A 27,197-nucleotide genomic window follows, 5' to 3' on the forward strand; every position below is an offset into this window, starting at 1 on the left:
GTATTGTGATTCCTGATAGATACCCCTTCAAATTAGTAATAAAGTTCATGTAACCATATTGGCATATATTAAAATGGGAGATCAACACTTTTTCTGATTAATCTAGTATTCATCCTACCAGATATATTTCTATACAAAGATAGACCTGGTGATAAAAATAATTTTTTCTGTGTGAAGTTGTAAGGACCTTTAAATAATAACCTCTTTATTTTAAAGATGAGGAAACAGGTTCTCGCGTTAATGTTCTTTGTATTAGAGTTAAATAAATTAAGAGACCCCCAAAGGATTATCTAAGTATCCAAACTAGCCTTCTCTTTAGTAACAACACTGATAATGTATTAAATGCCTACTATGTAACAATTTACTTCATTATATCTCTTTCTCTGAATCCTCTTTCCACTGCTTTGCATGCTTCCTCTGGTCTCTTTTTTGAATCAAAGGAAAACAGAGTGGGACTATTCCAATGCAGGGAACTCCATTAGTGAAGCTTGTGGGAAAATAATAGCTTTTTTTTCCTTTTAATTCTATGATTCCTAACCCTCCTTTGGTCCTCTTGCACTAAAACTAATGAGCAAATATTAAATAACTATTCGTGGGAAGGTATACTTAAATGTCTCTTTCTCCCCAGTGGAGAATTCTTCCAAGACAAGGGCCATGACTTAACAAATCCTTGTAACCAGACTACCAAGAACATATAAATAGACTGCCCCCACTATAAAGCTTTGCATCCATCACTATCACAACATGCCCTGGGTCTTATGAGCTCCTTTTATAGATGAGAAAACTGAAGCTAAAATTAGAAAACCAAGGCTCAAAGGAATCATGTTACTTTCTCACATTTATACAACATGACAATGGCAGATCTAAAAATTAAACTCTATTCTCTCTGACTTCAAATGCCATGCTTTGCCATTACTTATTTAAAAGGAATTTAATTTTTAAAATATGTTCAATGATGAACACATGCTCATAGTTTCATGACTTTAATGTATATTTTATTATATCAATTGTTTTTAAATTGATATATGAATATATATAGTATATGAATTTGTCAAGTATATACTACTAAGTTCACCAATTTTCTCTGAACTGTTGGTTTTATAAACTATCTTAAGATTGTAGAGTCCTTGATGTATTCAGAAAAGATTTCAATGCACTAAAACACCTTATGCAAAGGAGAAATCTTGAGTCTGGAAAGGGAGGTCATTTGCTCTTACCCTCTGCTCTTTGAAGAGTCATCCCACACAGCAGCAGAGAGTCTTTTAAAGCCAGAGAGAGAGAGAGAGAGAGAGAGATTATCTCAACCTCAAAACCTTATGGGCAGAAAGATGCTTCTGTCCCAAGGCTAGGAAAACACTTCCTGACCAGTCCTGCCCCATTAAGCCATCTCCAAAGAGGTTCTCTTTTGCCAAGAGAACTCAAACAGAATACTCAGGTATCAGACCTCAGAAAAGCAGGCTTTACAAAGGGCTCAGAAGCTGCCTGGTGAGAGTTATTTTCCCAACAGAAAATCAAATCCCTAGGAGAGAACTATACACCTGTGTCCTGCTAACCCTTTGTGCCCTGAAAGACCACAAAGAGCAATTTCTTTGCATGCAGCTTCATTCTTAATTCACCAAAGAAATATCTTGGAGATTCCAGGATTCCAGTTCATTCAAGAGCTTTTTGACCCCTAAACAGCTGTTAAGTCAAAACCTTTCATAGAGTAAAAGTAAGGGAAAAGGGGTGTTAATGGATCACCCGTGAATTTGCTTACCAGTCATTTGCCAGTAGTGCAGCAATCATAACACATAGATAACACAGGTAGGAGAGGAGGGGTGAATAACTGTATTCACTGAGGCCACTGCAGTGTTATCTGGTTCAGAGCCCATGACTGTTCCTGAGCATTCTGAATATCTGGAGAGTTGTTCCTAACTTGTACACAGGCATATAAAATGATAACTTAAAAGAAAGTGATTCAGCAAAGAAGCATATGAAAAGATGCTCCATATCATATGTCATCAGGGTAATGCAAACTAAAATAATAATGATTCTAGAATTGCCAAAATCCAGAACACTGACAACACCAAATCCTGAAAGTCAGTGGAGCAACAAGAACTCCCATTCATGGCTGAAGGAATGGTCCAGAAAAATGTAAAATGGTCCAGCCACTTTAGAAGACAGTTTGGCAGTTTCTTACAAAACTGAACATATTCTTACTATACAATCCAGCAATTTCACTCCTTATATACCCAAAGGAGTTGAAAACTTATATCTACACAAAAATTGCATATGAATGTTTATTTTTTATTCATCATCGCCAGAAATTGGGAGCAATCAAGATGTGGCTTGCAAGCTTCCACAGGCACTATACTACTCTGATAACTGGTCTAAAACTGACACTAATACATTTATCCCTGTGGTAGAGACATTAACTATGTTTGACAGCTTCTGTTAAAACTGTGCATATGGATACTCATTAATGACCCTCAGACTTTGGTCATTAATACAGCCTTTTTTTTTTTTTTAATTTTTTTTTTTAACGTTTATTTATTTTTGAGACAGAGAGAGACAGAGCATGAACAGGGGAGGGGCAGAGAGAGAGAGGGAGACACAGAATCTGAAACAGGCTCCAGGCTCTGAGCTGTCAGCACAGAGCCCGACGCGGGGCTCGAACTCACGGACGGACCCCGAGATCATGACCTGAGCCAGAGTCGGCCGCTTAACCGACTGAGCCACCCAGGCGCCCCTAATACAGCCTTTTGACAATTGTGGGGACTGAGAGTGTTGGTAGTTTCAAGAACAGTAACTAATTAAACATACTTCGTGGCATAAAAAGCTATGCCAAGAGGGCACTGCCTTGCAAAGTTCTGCTATATGGAAAAAACGAATGAGGTATTCACTATCATTAGCATTGCTTACTTGTTCTGTGTAGTTTTTTTTTTTTCCTTCTGTCACAAGATTCTAGATTCCTAGGAAAGTCTGGAAAGACATAGTTTTTTCCAGGAGTTCATCAAAAATCTGAAAATAAGCTACCCATTTGAGGTATCTTCAGGACTAATATAGAAACTTAGTCTTCCTGCAGAAAGCACTTTAACAGATGGGGCAGACATCCTCACAGCCCTGAATAAATTTGTCATGAAATGACTGAGACTCCATGGGAAAAATGCATAATTCAAACAGTTGTTTCCAAGATACAGAAGCAAAAGGGGGATAGCCAGGCTATTACAGGGACATATATGTGAAAATCTTGCTGGTCATGCTAAGGATTCCAATCTAAAGAGCCTTGGTCCATGAACAGGGCTGCTGGAGCTAGTATTCTGTTAGGAGAACTTCAGGTTCTTTTCTAGTGCAAACTGAGGGATTTAAACCATTCAACAGCCCAAGTTTAATGGTTAGTGGATACACAAACAGAGGGCATAATGACCCTCCTTCATTCTGTTGATAGAGTGTCTCTTCTAATTGGCGTGTCCCAAGGCTTGAATATTTTGAATACCTTCTCTGCATTCACCTATTCCTTTAGAGTTGACAAGCACTGGTTAAAATCAAAGTATTTAGAACCAGATAGCCAGGATCCAAAACTTAGCTCTGTCATCAAAAGTGTGACCATGGGATAATTATGCAACCACCTCCACTCAATTTCTTCAATTTTACATGGGGATAATAATTGTATCTGCTCCATAGATTTAGTTCATGTAATAAATAAAGTGACCCAATATTAATCTATAGAAAAGTTAGCATAGAACACTTTGTACTCACTCATAATAGGTTATTAACAATTGTCAATATTTATGATTATTGACTGTCATTACAATTATCTTTTTCATTAATATAGAAATTTTAATAAATTATTATTTAGTGACTGGTATGTGTCAGATACTATGCTCCAGATATCAAGAATTAAAAGGTGTAGTCTCTACCCTCAAGAAGTTCACATTTCTGACAGGTAAGACAGTCACTGTAATAAAAGAAATCTGATAAGGACATCACCCTGCTTCCAATCCTCTGGCTTCACAGATCTCTGAGGAATCTGGCTTTGTAGGCCTTTTGGCTCTATCCTAAAAGCACTGTCTTTCCACCCTCTCTGCTTCAACCCTACTGAATTCATCTCCAACTCCCTAACCAAGGGCCACTTTTGCTCACCTCTGAGCCTTGTTCTCCAAGGCAGTAGTAAGCTGTTTACTGATTCCTAAGTTCTGCCTCAAATGTAATTCAAAAAAGATTTTATTTTTTATTGACATAAAATTTACATTTACATTAAACTTAAAATAGCTATTTCTAAGATTTTATTATTTCAAAATTAAAGATAAATTAATGGTGGCTCAGTTGGTTGAGCATCTGACTTCAGCTCAGGTCATGATTTCATAGTTTTGGGGTTCGATCCCTGCATTGGGCTCTGTACTGACAGCTCAGAGCATGGACCCTGCTTCAGATTTTGTCTCCCTCTCTCTCTGCCCCTCCCCCCTTTGTACTCTGTCTCTCAAAACTAAATAAAACATTTTAAAAAATTTTAAGATAAATTAACGGAAGCCGAATATTGTGGACTGTTTTATTTTCCTTTGTTTTTGTTTTATATTTGTGTTTATTTTTTAACTTCCCTGAATTACAGTTCTCCAATATTATGTTCAGTCTGCCTCTAGAATAAAACACCTGTTTTATTGACCATGTTGTTGACCGTTCCTGCAACATTTCCCTAATTTGCTATTATTGCCTCTCCCTACCCTCTATGCTACTATCCTCAGCCCTAGCTTCTTTCAGGAAATCCTTATTTCCTCAGATCTCATTTTAGCTATTATATTTGATTAGCCTCCCTTGACTATAGGGCTAGGTCTCAATATCCATGTGATCTACATCAGTGCTTCTCAAACTTGAATGAGATACATGAGTCCCTTATGTATCTTGAAAAAAATGCATATTATGATTCAGTACATCTGATATCCTGCATTTCTCACAAGCTTTCAGGTGATGCTGATGCTATTGGTTCTTTAGTAGCAGAAATCTCTATTAATCTTCCTTCTTTAGAGTAACTATAACACAGTATTGTAACTCCCCACATACTTAATTTCATCCTCCACTAAATTCTTTAACATCTGGAGCAATATCCATTGTGTTCACTATTATAACCTCAAATCTTGCTCAATAACAGACACATAGTATGCATACACTATTTTCGTAATGATAAATGAATGCATGAAGAATGTTGATGGAAGTGTGTATAAAACATGGTGGGAGCAGAGAAGAGTGGGATAAATAGGAATAATAGAAATAGCCAGAAGAAGGTGATAGAGTAAAGAAAGAGCTACATTTATTTATTGACTAAAATTGAATCATTAATGTTGGCCATATCCACAGGGTAGAACTACTAATAATTCAACATGGCTGAATCCAGGAGAAGAGAATGAAACTTTCACCAGACCATGGAGGGCCAGTAGGAGTTGTAGGAGCTTCATATTTTTGGTAAATAGCAAACAGATCATTTCTAAACACAAATACTGATGCAGCAACCAGTGTTTGTTATTATTGTTATTCTTTCCTTGCTTTTTAAATTTGTTTCTATAATTTGGATACATTAACCCTAGATTACCTGATTTGTCTCTGGCCTTTTGCTCCTGTCTCAGACTGTTTCTTTCAGAACCTACACTGCTTACTGCTTCAGGAAACTTCCAGCCCTGAATTCTGCTTTCCCATTTCCTGATTTAGGATGACCATCCATATCAGCTACTCATGTGTGAATTTTAAAGCTTGTATCCTATGACTGGAGAAAATGCTTTACTTATTTCTATGTGATTGAGAATTTTTGTTACCTACATTTTTACTACTATGAATAATATCACAATAAATATTCCTCTCTATAAAGCATTGTCCATATCTCTATTTTTTCTTTGGATAAATTTCTAGGAAGAGAATCTTATGGACATTGTAAGCCAACAATATACTGGAAAATACACTTTCACAAAGTTCTACTGTAAAACAGTATTTAGTCCATGATAACACAACAATATAACACTGTGCATTATAAGTTTTTTATAAAACTTTGCAAATAAAAATTTGCTAATTTGACAGGCAAGAATATTTTACTACTTACTGTAGTAAATACATTGGCACTCAATATGTAATATTTATTGCAAGTCCTTATGTCAATTTTTTTTGTTTCTAATTCTGCTCTTCCTATTTGGATTAACAAGTTGGGAAAACATTTATATGCAGTAATGATGTCACAGACTGTGGTATTTCCCAGGTTCAATGGTATTGATATTGATATATTGATAACTACATACTCCTGGGGCTATGTGACTTCATTGAGAGGCATTCTGCTCAGACTTTTGGAAGGCTGAACTGAATAACCAGCTACTGTTCTGCTGGACTGGTGCAAGTGTAGGACAGCGAGATGGACCATACTTTGAAAATAGGTGTACAATGTGTGCCAGTGCTCTAACAGCAGGCACAACAGTTCCATGTGCATGCACCAAGCTCTGGCTCAGAATATACTATAATGTTATTATAACACTATTGCTATAAGAAAAAATAACATTCTTTTGGCCAGGGGATACATAAACATAAACATTCCCAAGTAGTTTCTGAGACTGATCGGAAAGCAGTCAGTGCCCTAGAATTTGCCCAGCCTGGTGGAGAAAATGTTTCCAATGATCTCAAGAAGTTCAATGTGAGGAGATATAAAAGACTAACCTTCATACACAAAATATAAGCACACACAGGTGACAACATGTTAAAATCCAGTCTGGCACATACACATGCACACATGCTGTTAGGTTTAGAGCAATCTGAATTGGAATTAGTAGTCGATGAATGGTCATGTAAAGATTCTCTAGGGAATGAGTTTTAAAACCTGAAAGGGTCTCCAGTAGCCCAAGCTTTTAATAGTGGTTGTGACACTTATTAACTGAGAGACCCAAGTAAGTTGCTTAAATTCTCTAATCTTTGGTAACTGTATAAATCAAAGTAATAATGGATTCTTCCATCAAATTTATTATCTTACAGTTGTGCAGACTGGAAGACTGACATGAGTCTCACGGAGCTAAAATCAAGGCATCAGCAGGACTAAATTCTAGAGTGCATATGGGAGAATCAATACCCTTGCCTTTTCTCCTTCTAGAGACTGCCCACATTCCTTGGCTCATGGTCTCCCTCCCTCTGCCATCTTCAACGCCAGCAATAGTGGATCAAGTCCTTTTAATGCTGTCACCTCTCTGGTTCTCCACTTTTAAGGAATCTTGTGATTAGAATGAACCCACCAAGATAATCTAGGATAATGTCCTCATCTCATCTCTTCAACTTTAATCACATCTGCAAAATCCCTTCTGCCATGTAAAGGTAATGTATTCACAGGTTCCAGGCATTAGGCGATGGATATCTTTGGGGGGCATTATTTTTTCTACCACAAACATTTCATAATACCTTAGGCAGAGAATGCATAGTAAAATGTTGTTGTTATATTATAAAGAATGAAATATTTCAGGCCAAGATATTGTCTGTGGTGAAACAGACTTGGTAGTAGGGAAAGTTAAGGATAGAAGCAGAGAGAATGGTTAGGAAACTACTGAAATTATCCAAGTGAGAGATATCCAATTATCTGGTGCCTCAGAAGGGGGAGGAAATTTTGGAGGTGATGAAGAGTGATTACATTCCAGTTATAGTTTCAAAAGTATTAGGATTTGCAGGTTTATATGCAGAGTGTAAGAGACAGAAATCAAGGATGGAGTCTAAGACCCATATGCTCTAGAGTGGTCCAGAAATGGTGGGAACATCTGAGAATCTAAAGGGGCCATAAGTAGAGAAGACAGACAGCCTATAGCAATCTGCAGGTACTCTATTTATTCAAGACTAAAGAGGGCAAATGTCACCTCATATCAGATTGCATCACTGGCCAGATCCATCACCCACATACTCAAATTCCTTGGTACAATCTAAGATCCACAAAATTTAAACACAAGTGGGAAGAAACCCAAATTACTGTTGTTAGTTTCCTTCCAGCTAGTAGGCTGGGACTCTAAACGGAAAATAGATTGAATTATGAAAAAGAAAATTATTTATTTTCTGCACACACAATTGTAGACTGAGATTTCTACCTATGATATTCTCCAAGCACTTGGTTCATGCCTCTACGATAACATTATCATTGATTATCAGTATTGGTAATTATCAGTTAACTGTGTATTTCTAAACTAAACTAAGAGCCCCTGGACACTAAGAACTATGTTGTATTCCCCCCCCCCCCTTTTATAAATCTCTGGCACTTAGCATGATGTTTGGAATATAGGACACTCTTATGCAATATTATCTGGCATGTATGTATACATGAGTAAATTATGTTTTCTCCTACTTGTAAGAGAGTCTGCTAAGAAGCACAGGTAGGCTTATGAAACAGAACTGCCACGAATAGCAATAGATGCTAAGAAGTTATGGAGAGGAGTGTGATTTACACTCACCAGAGGAGATGACTTTTAGTGAGTTAGTATACTTTTTAGAATCCTCTTCAGAGTGACTGCCCATCGGCATGGATTTCTTCTTACAGTGATGATAATTTTCTAAAATTAGACCATGATGATGCTTATGGTACAACTCTGTGAATTTACTATGAACTATTGAATTCGTACGTTTTAAACGGGCGAATTTTATGATCTGTGAATTATATCTCAAAATTGTTTCTACAAAAAACACTTCAATAAAAGGGCACAAGGAAAAAAATTACATCAGCCTAAAAAGCACATAGTCACAATAAGTAATTGCATAATGGAACAGACAAAGACTGTATAAGGCAAAAGAAGTCTTCTGGGAACCACCACACCCTGGAGACACAGTGAGTGACACCACTGCCAGGAAGAGACCTCTCAGCTCTGGGCCTGTCTCTATCCAGGCTGGAACAAGTCTTCTCATAAACTTGGTCCTCGCCCGGAATCTAAAGCCTCCTCAGCTTTCTGAGCCTGAAAGAGACCAGCAAAACTGCTATAGAAACTCTGTAAGTAAAACCATTTTGTTCGATGAAAACGTTTGACTGTAGGCAAGCTGAACTTTCTTATCCACAGGAAGAATTTCCTCACAATGTGCAGAATTAGATTAGATAGTGAGATGGTGGGCTGATATGGACAGTAGAATTTATAGAATTATTTACTCTCAGGAAACCTGCAAAGAAGGGGCATTTTGTTCTGCCCAGCGTACGTTGGATAGCCTGTGGTTTGTTAAGCAAATGGCTCTATTAGAGTGCTTATATGTTTATCATGGTTAGTGGTTTGGTGCTTGAGAAAAACAAAGAGGTTGTCAGGAGTTGAAAAGTCATTTCTAAGCCCAATTATTCTGACTAAAAATTTTGTAAAAGTACTAATTTTGAACACCTACTGCATGCCAAGCACAGTATTAGGCACTGTATACAGTCTACCTTCTAGATGGAGAAACTGGATCAAAGAAAGTTTATACTACTTGTACACAAAACAATAGTTTTCGGGAGCAGGAGTGTTGAAGTTTTTTTTTAATTGGGTTTAAAACCCCAAGTCTGACATTCATTAGCTGTGTGTGATTCTGAATATGTTTCATAACCCCTCTGATACTCAGTTATCAGGAAAAGGGAATCAAAGTGAATTTAATAATACTTGCCAAATGATGTTGTAGTAAGAATTGAAAGAATGTTTCTCAAGTGCTTAGCTCTGCAACATTCACAAAATAAGTTCTAAGAAATGGTAGCTGCTGTTATGAGTAATTTTTTTTATTATTATTGCTATAAAGAGTCTTAAAAGTAGTTATGTTTAAGCAAGGATCTGAACCGAGATCAGTCACATGCTACAGTGATGCCATGAGCAATGGCTTGGACAATATTGATAATGCTATATGGTCTGTTTCAGCAGCTAAAGACATAGCCACAAGCTATAGCTCACAACAGTACAACGAAATAAGAGCATCACTGTGATCTGAGAGGGCAGGAAAATTAAGAGACTATAGCTTATATCTCACATGTGAAAAGGAAGGTTGTACATGGATTGGAGAGGATGGATTAAACAGATTCCAGGGTGATGGCAGCATGAAGAGTTGTTTGGGGGAATTTTGGTACCTCTTCCTAATAATATCTATTAGTCCCCCTTTATTCTTTGATATGAACAGATAAGTTTTCCAGTTAAGAAAAGCACAATGAAATGCAACTTCAAGTACCCACTACAAACCACATTGCTATTACTTAGCCTTCAAACATAAACCTCCTCATTCTCCAGTTTTTGACATTTTAGAAGTAAAATCAATAAATATTTTAAAAACATTTGCACATAGGGGATGAGAGGGAGAAGATTGTGTGTGTGTGTGTATGAAGGCAGTAACTCTGATTAGATTATTTGTTCGAGTTTGATGTCATTTACTGATAAATGAGGCAGAAGAGAGAGCACCATGTTTGGAATGGGGAAAGGAATGAGTTCTGTTTGGCTCATATTGAGGTGGAAGTGTCTGAGAGATAATGGGTGGGGTATGCCTCAAGGGTAGATAAAGTAGTTTATTCACCTTTTATTCACTGGCACTTAGCAGAGAGCTTTGACTTGTTCTCCAAACTGCTGCCTGTTAGTTTTCCCAAAACGCCTATTTGATCATCTCACTCTAGTTCCATGATTCATTACTGCCTTCGAATTTCAGCCCAGACATTTTACCATGGCTTCAAAGATCCTGTTAACTTTTGAACTATAGAACTCAGGAAAAGCTATAATTAGATTTCAGATTTACGCATCATCTGGATATAAGTGCTATTTATAGCCTTGGGAAAAACTAAGATATTCCAAAGAGAAAATACTGGACAGCAAGAAAAGAACAGGGGTTTCTTGAAAGAAAAAGACTCCTAAAGAACAACTGAAAAGACAAAGAACAAAACCACTGTTTGATAAACAGATTTTTAAAAAACCTACAGAATTACTATCATTGAAGCTAATGAAGGAGCATTTCAAAGAAAAGTTGCCAACAACTGTGAAAATTTGAGATGAGGGAGAGGAAAACAAATCTGAAAATAAACATTTGGACCTGATATTTAGAAAGTCATTGGTGGAAACCAATTTGACAATAAATTTCATATATTAAAAAAAAAATAGAAAGTCATTGGTGACATAAGTTGGAGAATTTCCTGAGTCACTGGAGAAAGAACCCAGATTGTCACTGAAGGTGAAGGAAAAATAAAGCCAGGCAGATGGTCCTTCAAAGAACATTTTTGTCATTGCAAAAGGTAAGGCAGTAACTTGAGGGAGAAACAAGGTTTGTGTTTTATTTCACTTACTAGCAAAGCACAGTGGCCAACTGTGAAAGATGGTCAATATATCTTAGTTGAATTGAATGTGTTGAAAATATCTATATAAACGTGTGGGAAGTTTTCATTAATGGTTTGGGGTATAAGTTGAGTATTGAAGTGAAGCTGCATAAAAGGAGCCACTGGTACTATTGAAGATACTAAAGAAGGAAAGGAATTTTCTCGGAGTTAAGGGAGAAGAAATGAAGAATGATTTGTTTACTTATTCATAAAATATTTGGAAATGCCTAGCTCTTGATGTTCTGCAACTAAAACCGAAGTTCCTTCTCCTATCTGTGGAATGCAAGATATTCATGTCCTGGCCCTGTGAATTTCTCTAGCTTGTCTCCCATGTCACCTGGATCATTTTTAAGTCTCCAGAATTTTAATTTTCTTGTAGTTGTCCAACAAACTTTCTGTGCTATTATTTCATTCAGTTTCTGTTCATGTTGTTATGTATGTCAAGAACACCCTTTTCCTCATTTTCATCCTTATAAACTTACATTCATCCATCAAAACTTCACACAATTATAATTCATCTTCTTGGTTAAGAGTTCTTGGAATAAATTCCTCTTGACACACACAGACACATTCATGCATACGCACACTCAGAATCTGTCACTCCACACTATTCTGTCTTATCACTTAGAAATACCTTATCCTGTCTACTCTACAGCTAGTGGTATTTCTTTGACTCCTCCTATTATGCAGTGTGCCTACTACAGTGCCTGGCATGTAGTACGTGTTCAAAACTGGTAAGTTTTCATTTTCACAGGAGTCACTGGGCTCTTATTAAAGATAAAGTTTTCAGCCTTAAGAAGATGAGATGTTGACAACCTCTCTGGTTTTCTCAGGCACTAAACCACTGTTATTTTTCTTGCTTCATATCCTTAGTGCTAAAACAATACCCAGTGAGCTCCCAGTTTGATACTATAATGAACTAAGTGTTGATGATGGTTGATCAAGAGCTTAAATAGAGTTGTTGGCTATGAAAAGGAATAAGGAATCTTCTGTGTCTACACCCAGCATGGATGAGGAGAGGGTACAGGAAGACCAGCTGTAGAGCAATGGAAAGGAAGGGATTTGAGGGAGTTCTCTTCCCTCTGCCAGACTCAGCTCAGATTAGTTCAGCCTATACTTTATGTTCTTATTCTGATCTCTCAACAAGAAAGGGAAGGGGGAAAACTGACAAGAAGAACAAAAATGTTCAATGAATAAATTGTTTGAATTAATAAAATAATGTAAAGTGAGCCATGGAGAAATAATGAAGAAAGAGAAATTATTCAGATAGCAATTTTTAAAAATGAACTCTTGGAGTGCCTGGGTGGCTCAGTCAGTTGAGTGTCCGACTTCAGCTCAGGTCATGATCTCACAGTTAGTTCGAGCCCCACACTGGGCTCTGTGCTGACAGCTCAGAGCCTGGAGCCTGCTTTGGATTCTGTGTCTCCCTCTTTCTCTGCCCCTCCCCCATTCACGCTCTGTCTTTCTCCCTCTCTCAAAAATAAATAAACATTTTAAAATTAAAAAAAAAAAGATCTCTCATAAAATTTCCTGGAACTCAATAACAAAAGTTACAACTCAAACATTGCATGTCATAGTAATAATCATCGTAAAAGTCTTTGTAATAGCCAGACTTGAGTGACACATATGGAGGTGTTCTGCACCTCCATAACCCTCTTTGTTATTCACCACTATACACTAGATGGTGAAGTTATTTATCAACAGTGCTATTATTTCTCCCTCACTTGATTTTAAATTCTTTAAGAGAGGTTTTGTTGGTTTCTAACCACACTATGCATAAAGTAGGTGCTCAGTTAATGTCCCTGAGAGTGTAAGTCATGAGCAAAGGAAGAGATATTATAGATTCATTCTGGCTCAACACTTCCACATATACCATTCTAAAAGCTTTGATTGAACACTTCCTTTCTACTTACAGAAAGCATAGCAATCTTTCAATCACTTATTTTCCTGAGAAGCCTTCTCCAGATACCCCAAACCTTTTATACACAATTGAACTGTTCCCTTTTTCATAATTACCCTAGCTCCCATGGACCCCAGGAAGTTGCTAATGTCAAAAACTGAGACCTGCGTTCTGGAAATTAATAGTAAATACACAGGTCAAGGACTTGTGGAAAATGAGATAATAATAATAATAATAATAATAATTTAAAATAAAATGATCACAAGTACTATTCATTTAACAAGTAGATTTTTAGATTGCCATTCTGATCAATACATACTTTTTAAAAGCTAAATAGAGTTACTAAGAATGTTTTTCAGAAATCAATGTATTTACGAAAAGTGCTAATAGAATTTGTTAAACCACAAATTTGGTAAACTTGTTAACTTTCAAAATTTCACAATTAACTGAAATGCATGCCAGGTGAACAAATCTGTATCCATTTCACTTCTGTGTAATGTTGGTTGTATCATGACACTCAATAAACAGTCATTGGAAGCAGTGTCAAAAAGAAAATGTTCCCTTTCTTTTTTTTTTTTCATTATTTTTTTTTAATTTTTTTTTTTAACGTTTATTTATTTTTGGGACAGAGAGAGACAGAGCATGAACGGGGGAGGGACAGAGAGAGGGAGACACAGAATCGGAAGCAGGCTCCAGGCTCTGAGCCATCAGCCCAGAGCCCAACCGCGGGGCTCGAACTCCCGAACCGTGAGATCGTGACCTGAGCCGAAGTCGGACGCTCAACCGACTGAGCCACCCAGGTGCCCCAAAATGTCCCCTTTCTTAATGAACATTCCCTTTCTGTCAACTTTTATTTCTATTAAGAGGTTGTATAATACATTTCTGACAGTGATTTCATTGGTTCCCTGAGGATATTCTCATGACTCTAAACTGTAGTCTAAAGTTATAGTTCACTTTTTGAGTCAATTCATGTAACTTAGCATTTCTTTTTCCTCTAATTTTTCATTGATCTCAATTTTAAAAAGTTCCCAATTTTTAAAACTAAGATTTCTTTAGGGAATCCTTGAGGCACTTTATCTGGGTGAACTTGAGTGGTTGGGAAACACTTAGGTTCCCCTGACAACCAGTTACCTTACTGATCGAACCCTCTCCAGTCATAGCCCTAATGTCTGTTTTCCCAAGACCCCCTCTTCCAACACATACATGCCCATCTGACTAGCCTGCAATTCTGTACTCAATGAAAAAAGAAATGCAATGTTCACAGTAAAGTTATATCTTTTCTTCCAAAGCAAAATAGTAAAATTCTATTAAATATCTCCTGAGAAGTATGTCTTAACAGAATGTAAAACAGCTAGTCTTCAGGCAGATTGAAGAGAGAAATATATTTGAATAAGGCAGCATGCTATACCATATGGGGAGCAGAGGCCTCTGTCTCTATGGTGGTAGATCTGTGTTCTAACTCCATTACCCAAATGAAACACCAGATGTTATACTGCAAGTGTCAATTTAAAGATTAGATACCATAGATATCTGCACATGACTGCACCCAGTGCCTAAGCCATTTATTATTATTTCATATGTGTTGCTTTGTATCATAACCATCTCTTTCTCAGTATTTTCTGGCTTCCCAAATTGTAAGCTTATCTGTTTCCTATACTTAAGGCTGATGTACTATCGTTGTTCTAACAGTCCCAGTCTATTTTTCGCTGATGCCAACTACACAGAAAAACTAAACTGCTACCTCTTTATCACATTTGGAAGTCCAGAAAGGATGAAATATTATTGACCTATGTTTAGTAGGGTGTCTTCACTTAGTCTAGTTATCTCTGGCTAGACAAGTGAGGGAAAGGGTCACATAGTATAAACATAACTACCAACAAAGGGTTCTAGGACATAAAAATGATGGTCTGGGACACATACAAGAATGATACCTACTACAGAAGTTGAAATCTTACAATTCCTTTATTAATTTAAGTGAGTAATTCACTTTTACATAGTATATAAATATTCATCTTTGGTTTGTTTTTGATTGATAACATTATTTATAATTAGATTAATACAAAAAATATAGTTGTTGTTGTTTCAGAGTTTCATCTTGGAACTCTGTATTTTTAATCCAGCATGTCAAACTTCCAGAATATCACATCTACGTCCATCACTTTCCTGCTAACTGGTGTTCCTGGGCTGGAAGTCTTCCACACCTGGATCTCCATTCCTTTCTGCTTTCTCTACATAACCGCCCTCTCAGGAAATAGCCTGATTCTCTTTGCCATTGTCACTCAGCCCAGCCTCCACGAACCCATGTATTATTTCCTCTCCATGCTGTCCACCACTGACCTCGGCCTGTCCATATCTACCCTGGTCACCATGTTGGGTATATTCTGGTTTGATGCCAGGGAGATCAGCTTTAATGCCTTCTTGTCACAGATGCTCTCTATTAAACTCTTCACTGTCATGGAATCTTCAGTGTTGTTGGCCATGACCTTTGATCGTTTTGTGGCCATCTCTAATCCACTCAGGTATGCCACCATTTTAACTGATTCCAGAATAGCTCAAAGTGGAGTGGCAACTGTCATCAGGGGGACACTAATGCTAACACCAATGGTAGCTCTTCTTAAAAGACTGTCCTTCTGCCACAGCCATGTGCTCCACCACTCCTACTGCTTCCACCCTGATGTGATGAAGCTCTCGTGCACAGACACTAGGATCAACAATGCAGTTGGGTTGACTACCATGATCTCTACTGTTGGTGTTGACTCAATCCTCATCCTCCTTTCTTACATTTTGATTATTAAGACTGTCCTCAGCATTGCATCCCCAGAAGAGAGGAAGAAAGCCTTCAGCACATGTATTTCCCATATTGGGACTGCTGCTATTTTCTATTTTCCATTGATCAGTCTGTCCTTTGTTCACAGATTTGGGACATGAGCCCCAGCCTATGTTCATACAATGATTGCTAACACCTACCTCCTGATCCCTCCTGTAATGAACTCCTTCATCTATAGTGTGAAGATACACAGAGCTATGATAAAAATTCTCCATTCCAAAGATACATAGAATCATAGAATTCTAGTGGTCTACGTTATGAATTTAAAAACAAAACTTGTGATCATGAAACAAAAATTTAAAATTAAATCTGGAATATATGTAAAACATCAGCTACCTTGACCCTTTATTTTACAGATGAGGAGACAGAGACTTGAAGATAGAAAGGATGAATAGTGTAAAGTCCTAAGTCTAGAATTTCTCCTACCCACCACTGTTTGTTCTAAACTGTTTATCCTGCCAACAGACTATATCTTCTTACTTGGTCCTCTTTATAGCAGTTAGAATGACACATTATGAGAAAGCCACTCCTTTATGAGAAATAGGTAGTACTTTCTTAACTGTAATAATAATTTTTACTAACAGGGGCGCCTGGGTGACTCAGTCAGTTAAGCGATTGACTCTTGCTTTCAGCTCAGGTCATGATCTTGCAATTACTGAGTTCAAGCCCCACATCAGGCTCTGTACTGACAGTGCACAGCCTGCTTGTGACACTCTCTCTCTCTCTCTCTCTCTCTCTGCCCCTCCCCACTCTCTCTCTCTCTAATAAACTTAAAAAAATAATTTTTACTAACATTATTTCTTTTGACTAGTCATGGTTCTTAGTGTTTTTTTACATTTATTAACACATCTAAAACAACATTATAAGGTAGTTATTTCTTTGATCAATGAAAAAACTGAGGCACAAAAATGTTAAGTTACTTGCTTAAACATCTCATAAACAACAAAGCATACTTCACATGCATGCAAACTGACTCCAGGGTCCCCAACACTCCTAACTTCAACTATATTTTTACCTATAATAATATAATACATATATAATTATATATACACATACATGATTATATTATATATATTATATATATAATATATGTATATTATATATATTATATATATATATTATATATTATATATATATATTATATATATATATATATATACGAGTCCATGTAATTTGTATTTGGGTGACATAAAGAAGCAAAACAAATAAACAGACAAATAACAAACAAAAAACCCCACAACTCTATCCTCTAGAAATTTTCAACCACATTATGGAGAAAAACCCCAAAATAGAATTTTCAAACCTGAAAAGTACAAATGTATTTCTACCCGATTGTTCTTTCCCAACTAAACGTATTCCAGAATTTCTCTTTGCTTTCCACCAACTTTCTGCTCCAGCAGAAACTGAAAAATGACTAAGAACTGCAAATGAATTTCACTTTGTATCATTTACTTGGAAATGTTCAATTTGTGGCCATATGCTTAATATAAAGGCTTAATCCAACAAGTTAATTATTTTTTCCAACCTGGGTATGTCCATTAATTCTCAAATATTTACAGCACGTTTCAATGACACATTGATATCATTCGGTAAAGTTGGCCCCTTAAGGTGGTATCAGTTCCAGCAAGGAAGGAGTAGTCCGTCATATCTACAGGAAGTTTATTAGGTGACAACAGTACTATAATAAAAAGGATGGTGTGAAAATTCTCAGTATGTTTGACAATAACATTTTCAGTCTCAATTATTGTTGGTCTTCACTTCCCTGATCTTTGTATGCTGGAAAGTTCCAGGATTTTGTTCTCAGACCTGATTTTCTCTGTTATATTCCCATTTTTGGTTATCTCATCTAGCATCATGGCTTTAAATACCATCGACATGCTGGCAAATCCCAAACTAATATTTATAGTCCAGACTCATATGCTATATATCAGTACTCCTACTAAAATGTTTAACAGTCATCTCAGATTATCATGCCCAAAACCATATCCTAATATTCACATAACCACATCTTCCCTGAGAAATTCTATTTTTCATGTTGCTGATATAGAACTCTTGGAGCTATTTCTGACACCTGTCTGTCTTTCCCACTCCACATCCAAACTATCAGCAAATGCTGATGACTCTTTCTTTCAGATATTCCACATATGGATACCTGGAATCTAGCTTCTTTAAACCATCTCTGATGCTACCACCATGTTCCAAGCCAACAATATCCTGGACCTGAAATATAATAGTCTCCTGGTAGATCTTTCTTCAGCACTTTTGATTTTTTGAAAAAAATGTTTATTTATTTACTTTTGAGAGAGACAGCAGAGGAGGGGCAGAGAGAGAGGGAGACAAAGAATCCCAAGCAGGCTCCACACTGTCAGCACAGAGCCTGACTTAGGGTTTGAATTTACAGTGAGATCATGACCTGAGCCAAAATCAAGAGTCAGATGCCTAACCAACTGTGCCACCAGGCACCCCACCACTTTTGCTTTACTATCTATTTTCCCCATGGTAGTTAGAGTGATTTTTTTCCATTTTTTTAATGTTTTTATTTATTTTTGAGACAGAAACAGACAGAGCATGAGCAGGGGAGGAGCAGAGAGAAGGAGACACAGAATCTGAAGCAGGCTCCAGGCTCTGAGCTATCAGCACAGAGCCCAACGCAGGGCTCGAACTCACAGACTGTGAGATCATGACCTGAGCTGAAGTCAGGTGCCCAACCGATTGAGCCACCCAGGTGTCCCTAGAGTGATTTTTTTTTAATTTTAGAGAGAGAGAATGCATAAGCAGGGGAGGGGGACAGAGAGAGAGAGAGAGAGAGAGAGAGAGAGAGAGAGAGAGAAAGAACCCCAAGCAGGCTCCACACTCAGTGTGGGGCCCAGCACAGGGCTCAATCTCACAACCCTGGGATCATGACCTGAGCCAAAATCCAGAGTCAGGCACTCAACTGACTGAGCTACCCAGGCACCCCTAGAGTGATTATTTTAATGCATAAAAAAGATCATACCACTTCCTCTGTTCAACATATCCCAGTGTCTTATCCAGGGAAAATTCACAGTCATTATAATATCTCATGAGGATCTATATGATTTAACTCCCCTGTACCATCCCAATTTCATCTCCTACTACTCTCCCCTTTATTCATTCTACTATACCTGCACTAGCCTCCAAATATTTCCTTAAACCCACCAACCATACTTCAACATCGAACTTCTCACTTTCTGTCCTCCCTACTTGGAATGTTCTTCCCCAAACACCCTCATGGCTTACTGCCTCAACTCATGCAGGTCTCTGCCTAAGTTACCTTACTACAGGGCCCTTGACATTAAAAATAACAACAACAACAACACTCACGCAATTCCTGTCTACATTCACTCTCTTCATTACCTATTTTGTTTTTAATCCCTGGTATTCCTCTCCCCCACCAAAATAGTTATTTATTCTCTAGTTTCCCTATTACAAGGTAAGGTCTTTGAGAATAAGAACTTTGTTTCATTCATTCTGTCTTCCAGACTCCAAACTAGGGTCTGCCACATAATAAAATAATAACAACCCTGGATGACCTGGCTCTATTTAGGTCTCAAGCCTCATCACCTGCCCTCTGTTCAGGGCTGCAGGCACAACAAACCACTTGCATTTCTTAGCTGTGATTGCTCTGGGTCACTTACAACCCTTTGCACAAGCTGTTACCTCCCTCTGTAGCACCCTCACTATCTCCCTTCTCCTGACTTAGAATAGAAGTGACTTAATCTCAAAGGCATTTCCTGACTTCTCAAGTCCATCTGGTGTCCTTTCCAGGTGCTTCTGCAGAACTTTGTGCCTCTTTCTCAGGACATCCCTTTTCAGACCCTACTGTAACTACTTCCTCACCATAGATTCTGTGCCCACTTCCTATGACCAGGGACTATGACTCATTCATTCACTGTTGGAAAGAAGTGAAAAAGTTCAGATGATGTACATTTACAGACTTGATATTTATTTGTTTGTGGGGGAAGAGGAAGGGAAACATAGAGAAGAATGATGAGGTACACAGAGTCCTAAAAATCAGAATGAGAAGGAACGTCAGTCTAAAAAACCAGATAGCCAAGATGATCATAGTACTTCTACAGTATTTCTCCCCTACCTCATCACTCCCTACATACACACTAACCTATGGACAGTCCCACTATCCAACAATCCTGGAAACTTGGAAGCTTTTATCACTAGGAAGTGGGTAATTTGGACAATTTGGGAATAGGTGGTTTGAAGAGCAAATGTCACCTCTGACCAAGGTAGACAAGCTCATAATGAATTAGAAAAGTTCCTGAAAGCTGAGGTGAGTAGTATACACATAGCTGCTATTGTAGCTACCTGAATTCATACTATAAGTAAAAATACTTAACTGTCCTATAAAAAGTCCTATAAAGTCCTATATGATCCAATTCCCTATTATCTGATCCTATCTCCCTATTGCTCTCCTCTTTGTTCTCTCTGCTCAGACACACTGGCCTCCTTGTTATTCTAAACTCCCAGATACACTTCTCTCTCAGCTTTGTAGCGTCTGTTCTTCTTCCTCAGATAGCCTTCCTCAGAGATCTCCATGGATATATTTCTTACTCTCTCCAGGCTTCTCCTCAAATGTCTCCATTTTGTGAGATATTCCCCCAACAACTTCATTTAAAATTTCAACTTTCATTTCTGGTGGTCTAGTGGTCCAGGAGCTCAGTGCCTTTTTGTGCATCCCTTCACCCTCTTTCTGAAGAAACTGTTCTCAAACAGTTTTTTCAACTTTCAGGGGCACCTGGGTGGCTCAGTTGGTTAAGCATCGGACTTCCGCTCAGGTCATGATCTTGTGGTCCATGAGTTCGAGCCCCACATCGAGCTCTGGGCTGACAGCTCAGAGCCTGAAGCCTGCTTCAGATCTGTGTCTCCCTCTCTCTCTCTGCCCCTCCCGTGCTCATGCTCTGTCTCTCTTTGTCCCTCAAAAATAAATAAATGTTAAATTTTTTTTTAAATTTCAACTTTCCACCCTAATATTTACCTATTCTCTTCTTCACTTTTTTTTTCTCTTTAGGTAGTTATAAGAAGAAACTATTTAGTTTCACATAATAACCATGTACCATGTGTCCCTCTTACCAGGATGTATAATTCATGAGGGTGGACTTTTAAAAAAGAATTTTGTATATCTTATTACATTGTAGACCCCTGATAAATATTCATTAAATGTGAATGAATAAAGAATCAGCATACCTAGTTCTCCAACCAGTATTATCACGAATAACTCTGCAACCAAGGCAAAGAGCCTTTATCTCATCCATGCCTTATGTGTGCACCTAACACAGGTGCAATAGAGTGGCTTCCCTACTTCAAGGTCTATTTCATCAACTGAAAGAAAAGCTGGGAATGAAAATCTGAAGAAGTACACGCCCTTATTTTGACTTATGGAAATTACTGGTTTTGTGTACCCATCTTGGCTTTTAAAGAGGATGTGAACTCCTAGAGCCCAGGGACATAACTATAGATCCATATTGCCTGTCATGTCTAGAAAGTGGCTAATGAGGAAACGCTCTAACCTCTGTTGTTAACTGGGGAAATTTGAGTTATTTGGAAGAGTGCAGATAGATTGTCTAAAGTCCTATATGTGTAAGTGTGGGAGTGACGGAAGAGTCAGTGCCCTCTTGTGATCACCTCCCCTCATACACACACCTAAAACAGTGGGATGGAACTGGAGAGTGTTATGCTAAGTGAAATAAGTCATACAGAGAAAGACAGGTACCATATGTTTTCACTCTTATGTAGATCCTGAGATCCTGTGACACCCACATGGACATGGAGATACTGTCTCCTGCCTGCCAAGCCCCAGGGGCCTCAGTTCATACTCCCACAGTCTGTCCCCTTGGGCCTCCTAGGCAGTGCTATAAATAGGCCTGTGAAAGGGAGAGCCAGCTCCAGCTGCGCTCTCTCTCAGTAGGACTGCATGGTTTTCAAGTGAGTGCACTCTCGCCTGGGGTCAGGAAGCCAAAATTCCTGCCATCCTAAGAGACCTTGAGGACACCATAATGGTCTCATGGAAGGAGGGGAAAGCCCCTTTGTCCAACCCACATCTTCATGGGCCGAGAAGAAATGTCCCAGAGCACTGGCTGACAGTCCAGAAAGGCAAGTAAAAGTGAATGCAACAGCCACATTCAGACCCAAAGAGAAGCTGAAATTGGTCCTAGACAGAGGTCACTTTAGGCAGAAGGCCAGACAACATGGGAGAGAGACATGAGGTCTTCTGGGATAGGTAACTGGGGAGACAAGATAATGGTTCAAAGTCTTAGACTGTTACCTGCAAAGCAGAAAAGATGCCCTGCGGAAAGAGGAGTCAGGAAACGATCCAACTCTGTGGCCAACAGAGACCCTTATATCTGTGGGTACTCACATAGTAACATGTGCAAGAGGCTTTGGGAAAGGGGAAATACATTACTGTGTTCCCCCTACTCCCCCTCCATGACTTTTCCTTCATTTGGGGCCCCATTTCTATTGGAAACCAAGGTCCAATGAGCTGGCCTCCCTCCAGGGAAGTTTCCTTAGCATTACCCATACTTTTCAGCCTGACTTGTTTCGATTTCTGAATCTCCCACCCCAAGCTACCTATGATAGATACATAGATGACTGGATGGATACAAGACATAAGCTATCTTTCATCTCATTGAAGGATGCAATTATCTGTCTATGAAAAGGTCTTTTCATTCAGAAGCTTGGGGCTAAGTTTAGGATTTCATATTTGCCAAGGAGAGTAGCTATTATGTCTTTGCATAAGATCTGAGGATAGGGAGAAGAGAAAATAGTGGTCAGAGGTATGAATTTGTGATCTTTGACTTGAGAATTTTGTGACCTTTGACTTGAATTTGTTCTCCCTTGCTTATCCACAATGAGGATAATCCAAGTCACATCTTTTAGTTCCCATTTTATCACACGATATTTTAAGACTGCTGGTCTCCAAACCCTCCCCCTTAAAGCCAAATAAAAGAGAGACTCCCAGTTGCAGTAAGGACTCAGATTAGGAGTGAAGAAGAAGCCTGAGAAAATGAACAGGTTTACCTAACTATCACTGATGAAGACACCTGCAGAGTTTCCCAAGATTCAGAGGCCCTACCTCTTGAAGCCAAGCCTTTGGCTTTTTAGAAACAATTGGCTCTAAAAACCAGGGCACCTAGGGAGCCTAGCAGGGGAAAGTGTTTGATGAGGTCAAAGTCCAGGTGTGTGGGTGGGAGGGCAGGGGCAGAGCCAGTGGGAGTCAGGACAGGGCTTCCAAAAGCAAAAAGCTTCCCCTAATATGAATGACTTGTTGGCAGAGGTTCCAAAAAAGACAAAGCTCTAGGAGTGTTAGGACTCAACCTAAGATCTCCTTGGGGTAAGGAATATGGCCTTGGAGGCAGCTGTCTTATGTGGAGAAACACATCAGCCAGGAATAGAGAGAAGAGCCTTCACAAGGGACAATGCCAGGCAGCTAGGATCTGTTGGAGGCCACATACCCTGATCTGCTGGAAGCCAGGACCTTCATCCCCAGATAAGTCAGTGGAGGGAACTACTCCCAAAGGAGTTTCCTTATTTTCCTCAATAGATTGACTTGTGGGCCTCTTTTCCTTAGTGTTTTTTTTTTTTTTTCATTTTTAGAAAATTCCTGTTTTTGTGTTTCTTTCTTCCCTTGCTGGCCTTAGACCTAGGGACCTAAAATCCTGGAAGTCTGAAGGAAAAAAAAAAAAAAAAAACCCAAAACCTATCCCCATTGTCTTGGTATACCCATTAATCCCTTCTCTAATTCCTACTTAATGTTTAAAAACAAAAGGATCATTTCTCTTCCCCTCCTATGCATTAAATGCACACTTTATGCTAACACTTATCCCAAAATTCTAATAATTTTGTTACTTGTCTATCTTCCACCATAGACAAGGCATCTGAAGGGCAAAAGATGTGTCTTTTATCTCTGTGTCATGAGCATCTAGAAAATTGCCTTGTACATAGTAGATCATATAAGTAGATGCTTATAAAATGAATGAACAATTGAAGGAAAGGAAGGGAAGGAGAACACACCTGTAAAGGGGTTCCCAATAGGGTATCTGTTAACACTTATCTGAGAAAAGGACCACCCAGTATCCAGACAATGAAGGTGTGGGCCAGGAGTCTGAAGGAATTTGGAAAGGATACATTTTGGGATAAGCATTGTTCTCCCCAGGTTCCCTTTAAAAAATGTAAACGGTCCTTGGGAATAGTAACTGATAAATGAATTTCTTTATGTTTATTTTTGAGAGAGAAAGCACAAATAGGACAGGGACAGAGAGAAAGGGAAACAGAGGATCAAAAGCGGACCCTCCACTGACAACAGTGAGCCTGATGTGGGATTCGAAATCGCCAACTGTGAGATCATGACCTGAGCCAAAGTCAAACGCTCAACCAACTGAGCCACCTCAGGCTCCCTGATAAATGAATTTTAACTACCATTTTTCCTTTGGAAGAGGACTTTAGAGCTTATGAAAGAGTGTAAATGGCTTGGAAGAGTGGGAGGAGACAGTAGGAGAGGGAGAGCTGAGAAACATTCAGTTTCCAGGATTCCAGGGCTGGCCTCTCTGATTGTGCTCCATGTCCTTGCAGGCTAGCTGGCTGCCAGTGTGACCTCACCCTCTCCAGTGCCCCCTACTCGGTGCCAGCTATGAGTTCCTGCAACTTCACACATGCCACCTTTGTACTCATTGGTATCCCCGGATTAGAAGAAGCCCATTTCTGGATCGGCTTCCCCCTGCTTTCAATGTATGCCGTAGCAGTGTTTGGAAACTGCATCGTGGTGTTCATCGTAAGGACGGAGCGCAGCCTGCATGCTCCCATGTACCTCTTCCTCTGCATGTTGGCAGCCATTGACCTGGCATTGTCCACATCCACCATGCCCAAGATCCTTGCCCTCTTCTGGTTTGATTCCCGGGAGATTACCTATGATGCCTGCATTGCCCAGATGTTTTTTATTCATGCCCTCTCAGCTATTGAGTCCACCATCCTGCTGGCCATGGCCTTTGACCGTTATATAGCCATCTGTCACCCACTACGCCACGCAGCAGTACTCAACAATACAGTAACAGCCCAGATTGGCATGGTGGCCGTGGTCCGTGGATCCCTCTTCTTTATCCCACTGCCTCTGCTCATCAAGCGGCTGGCCTTCTGCCACTCCAATGTGCTCTCACACTCCTATTGCGTGCACCAGGATATGATGAAGTTGGCCTATGCAGACACATTGCCCAATGAGGTCTATGGTCTTACTGCCATTCTGCTGGTTATGGGCGTGGATGTCCTCTTCATCTCCTTGTCCTATTTTCTGATTATACGAACAGTTCTACAACTGCCTTCCAAGTCAGAGCGGGCCAAGGCTTTTGGAACCTGTATGTCACACATCGGTGTGGTTTTAGCCTTCTATGTTCCTCTCATTGGACTCTCAGTGGTTCACCGTTTTGGAAAGAGCCTTGACCCCATCGTGCATGTTCTTATGGGTGATGTCTATCTATTTCTGCCTCCTGTGATCAACCCCATCATCTACGGTGCCAAGACCAAAAAGATCAGAACTCGGATGCTAGCTATGTTCAAGATCAGCTGTGACAAGGACCCTCAGGCTGTGGGAAGCAGGTGATCTTTACCACTTTCCCTTATCCTTAGTGGCTTGACATAATGATTTCATAATACTAGCTTATTTCTAGTTGCCTATTTAATGATTTTTCCTGCTGTGGCCTCCAAATGCTACCTCTGCTTGGGATGAAACTTTGGAGGCTACCATGATTTCCTTTCATAGGAAATTAGTTTTTATTAATGAAAATTCACAATTTTGGAATATAAATTCTTGAGCATCACAGTGATGGTATAATTGGCAATATGTAGCAAGAAATTTTTAAAACTTATATGCTTTAATGCTTTCTCACTTTTGGAAATTTATCCTAACAAAATATCCCTAAATGCTGAAAGCAGTTTTTCATAAAATACATTGGCTACACCACTATTAATCATATACTAAAGATCACAGGATATAATATATAAAAGTAAGGAATAGTAAATTTGAGTATGGTCCATTTATTTAATGAAATATATGTGGAACAATCCATATTAAAAGAATATTATGTGACCTTTAAAGACTCTGCTATAAAATGAAACATGCATATAATGTTAAAAATAAAATAAAAAGGACACATGATTGAAATTAACTTGAAAAGCAATCTATGCCTTCAAGGAAATGTGCTCAAATTAGTGACTCATTTTAGTTTTGACTTTCTAAATTTATTTATTATGGATGTCTTGTTTAAATGACATGTGTAACTTTCAAAATGAAGAAAATGAAACTGATAATTTACACAAACCTAAGCTTGTCAAAGACCTCATTGTTGGTTTACTATGCAATATCTGAAAATTTATCTAAGCCCTACACAATAATGCCAATGAACATTCTTAAGTGCTTACCATGTTCTAGGCACTATACTAACTGCTTTAGAGATTTTATCTGATCTTCACAACAATTTTGGGGGCTAGGTACCATTTTTGTCCCATTACAAGTGAGAGAAATGAGCTTTTCATTAACAAGATAACTAAGTCATACAGTTTGTGGGTGCTGTGCCAAGATTTGAAATTGAGTTTGATAACCAAATATAGTTACTTAATTTCCACATTATATTGCTTCCTGTTTAATATATTCCATTTATTTCTTCAGCCTGTGCAAATCCTGTTTTCTCTCTGCTGTGTGTCTTCTAAGATGAGTGACTTTGTGTTGAGAGATAACCCTGCCCTCATGAGCAACAAATCCAGATTGCTCTTCGTGATTTATAGTCACCTTTCATGTTCTACAGCCTGTTTCTTTCCAGATTAAGGGAGAGTATTTTTGTCTACTTATAGATTACATCTTCTCACCCATATCTCCCTTTTGTCAGTATATCCTGTATCTTTTAAACATTTCATATGTGTGGGTTTTAACTTAAGTATAAGACAATAAAATTTTATTTTAAATTTTGCTAAGTGTTATGCCTACTGTTTTTATATTTATAGAATCCTATAAACTCAGATTTGAAGATGCAGGAGATTCTCTAGTCTACTTTCCTAGTCTACCACAGGTATTGTTTGTACAACTGTGAAGATGCTGAATGCATCTTTTCTCAAGGTGGGATATTTCCATTTTATGGTTGAAATCAGATCTGATGAGAAGCTGAAATGTGACTACAATCATTGGGTCTCTT

At 38.6% G+C, this 27,197-nt stretch overlaps 2 protein-coding genes across 2 annotated transcripts; both read left to right on the forward strand.

The window, feature by feature from the left end:
* The first annotated feature begins 8,794 nt into the window (after positions 1–8,794).
* Positions 8,795–26,974, forward strand: LOC109267113 (olfactory receptor 51E2). The gene is made up of 2 exons (XM_019449604.2): positions 8,795–8,956; positions 24,592–26,974. Exon 2 carries the CDS (start codon positions 24,650–24,652, stop codon positions 25,610–25,612), a length of 963 nt encoding a protein of 320 aa, XP_019305149.1. The 5' UTR covers positions 8,795–8,956; positions 24,592–24,649; the 3' UTR covers positions 25,613–26,974.
* On the forward strand, positions 15,285–16,430 carry LOC109267114 (olfactory receptor 51F2-like). The gene is given in 1 exon segment (XM_019449606.2): positions 15,285–16,430. A coding segment is annotated over 1 exon segment (936 nt). The 3' UTR covers positions 16,221–16,430.
* Positions 26,975–27,197: the final 223 nt, after the last annotated feature.

Source organism: Panthera pardus, unplaced genomic scaffold, assembly GCF_024362965.1.
Source record: "Panthera pardus isolate Hobbes unplaced genomic scaffold, ASM2436296v1 HiC_scaffold_12, whole genome shotgun sequence".
NCBI classification, from domain to species: domain Eukaryota; kingdom Metazoa; phylum Chordata; class Mammalia; order Carnivora; family Felidae; genus Panthera; species Panthera pardus.

What these genes read in the sequence shown, in the direction of transcription:
- LOC109267113 (XM_019449604.2), top strand. Translation starts at nt 24,650, where the DNA reads ATGAGTTCCTGCAACTTCACACATGCCACCTTTGTACTCATTGGTATC.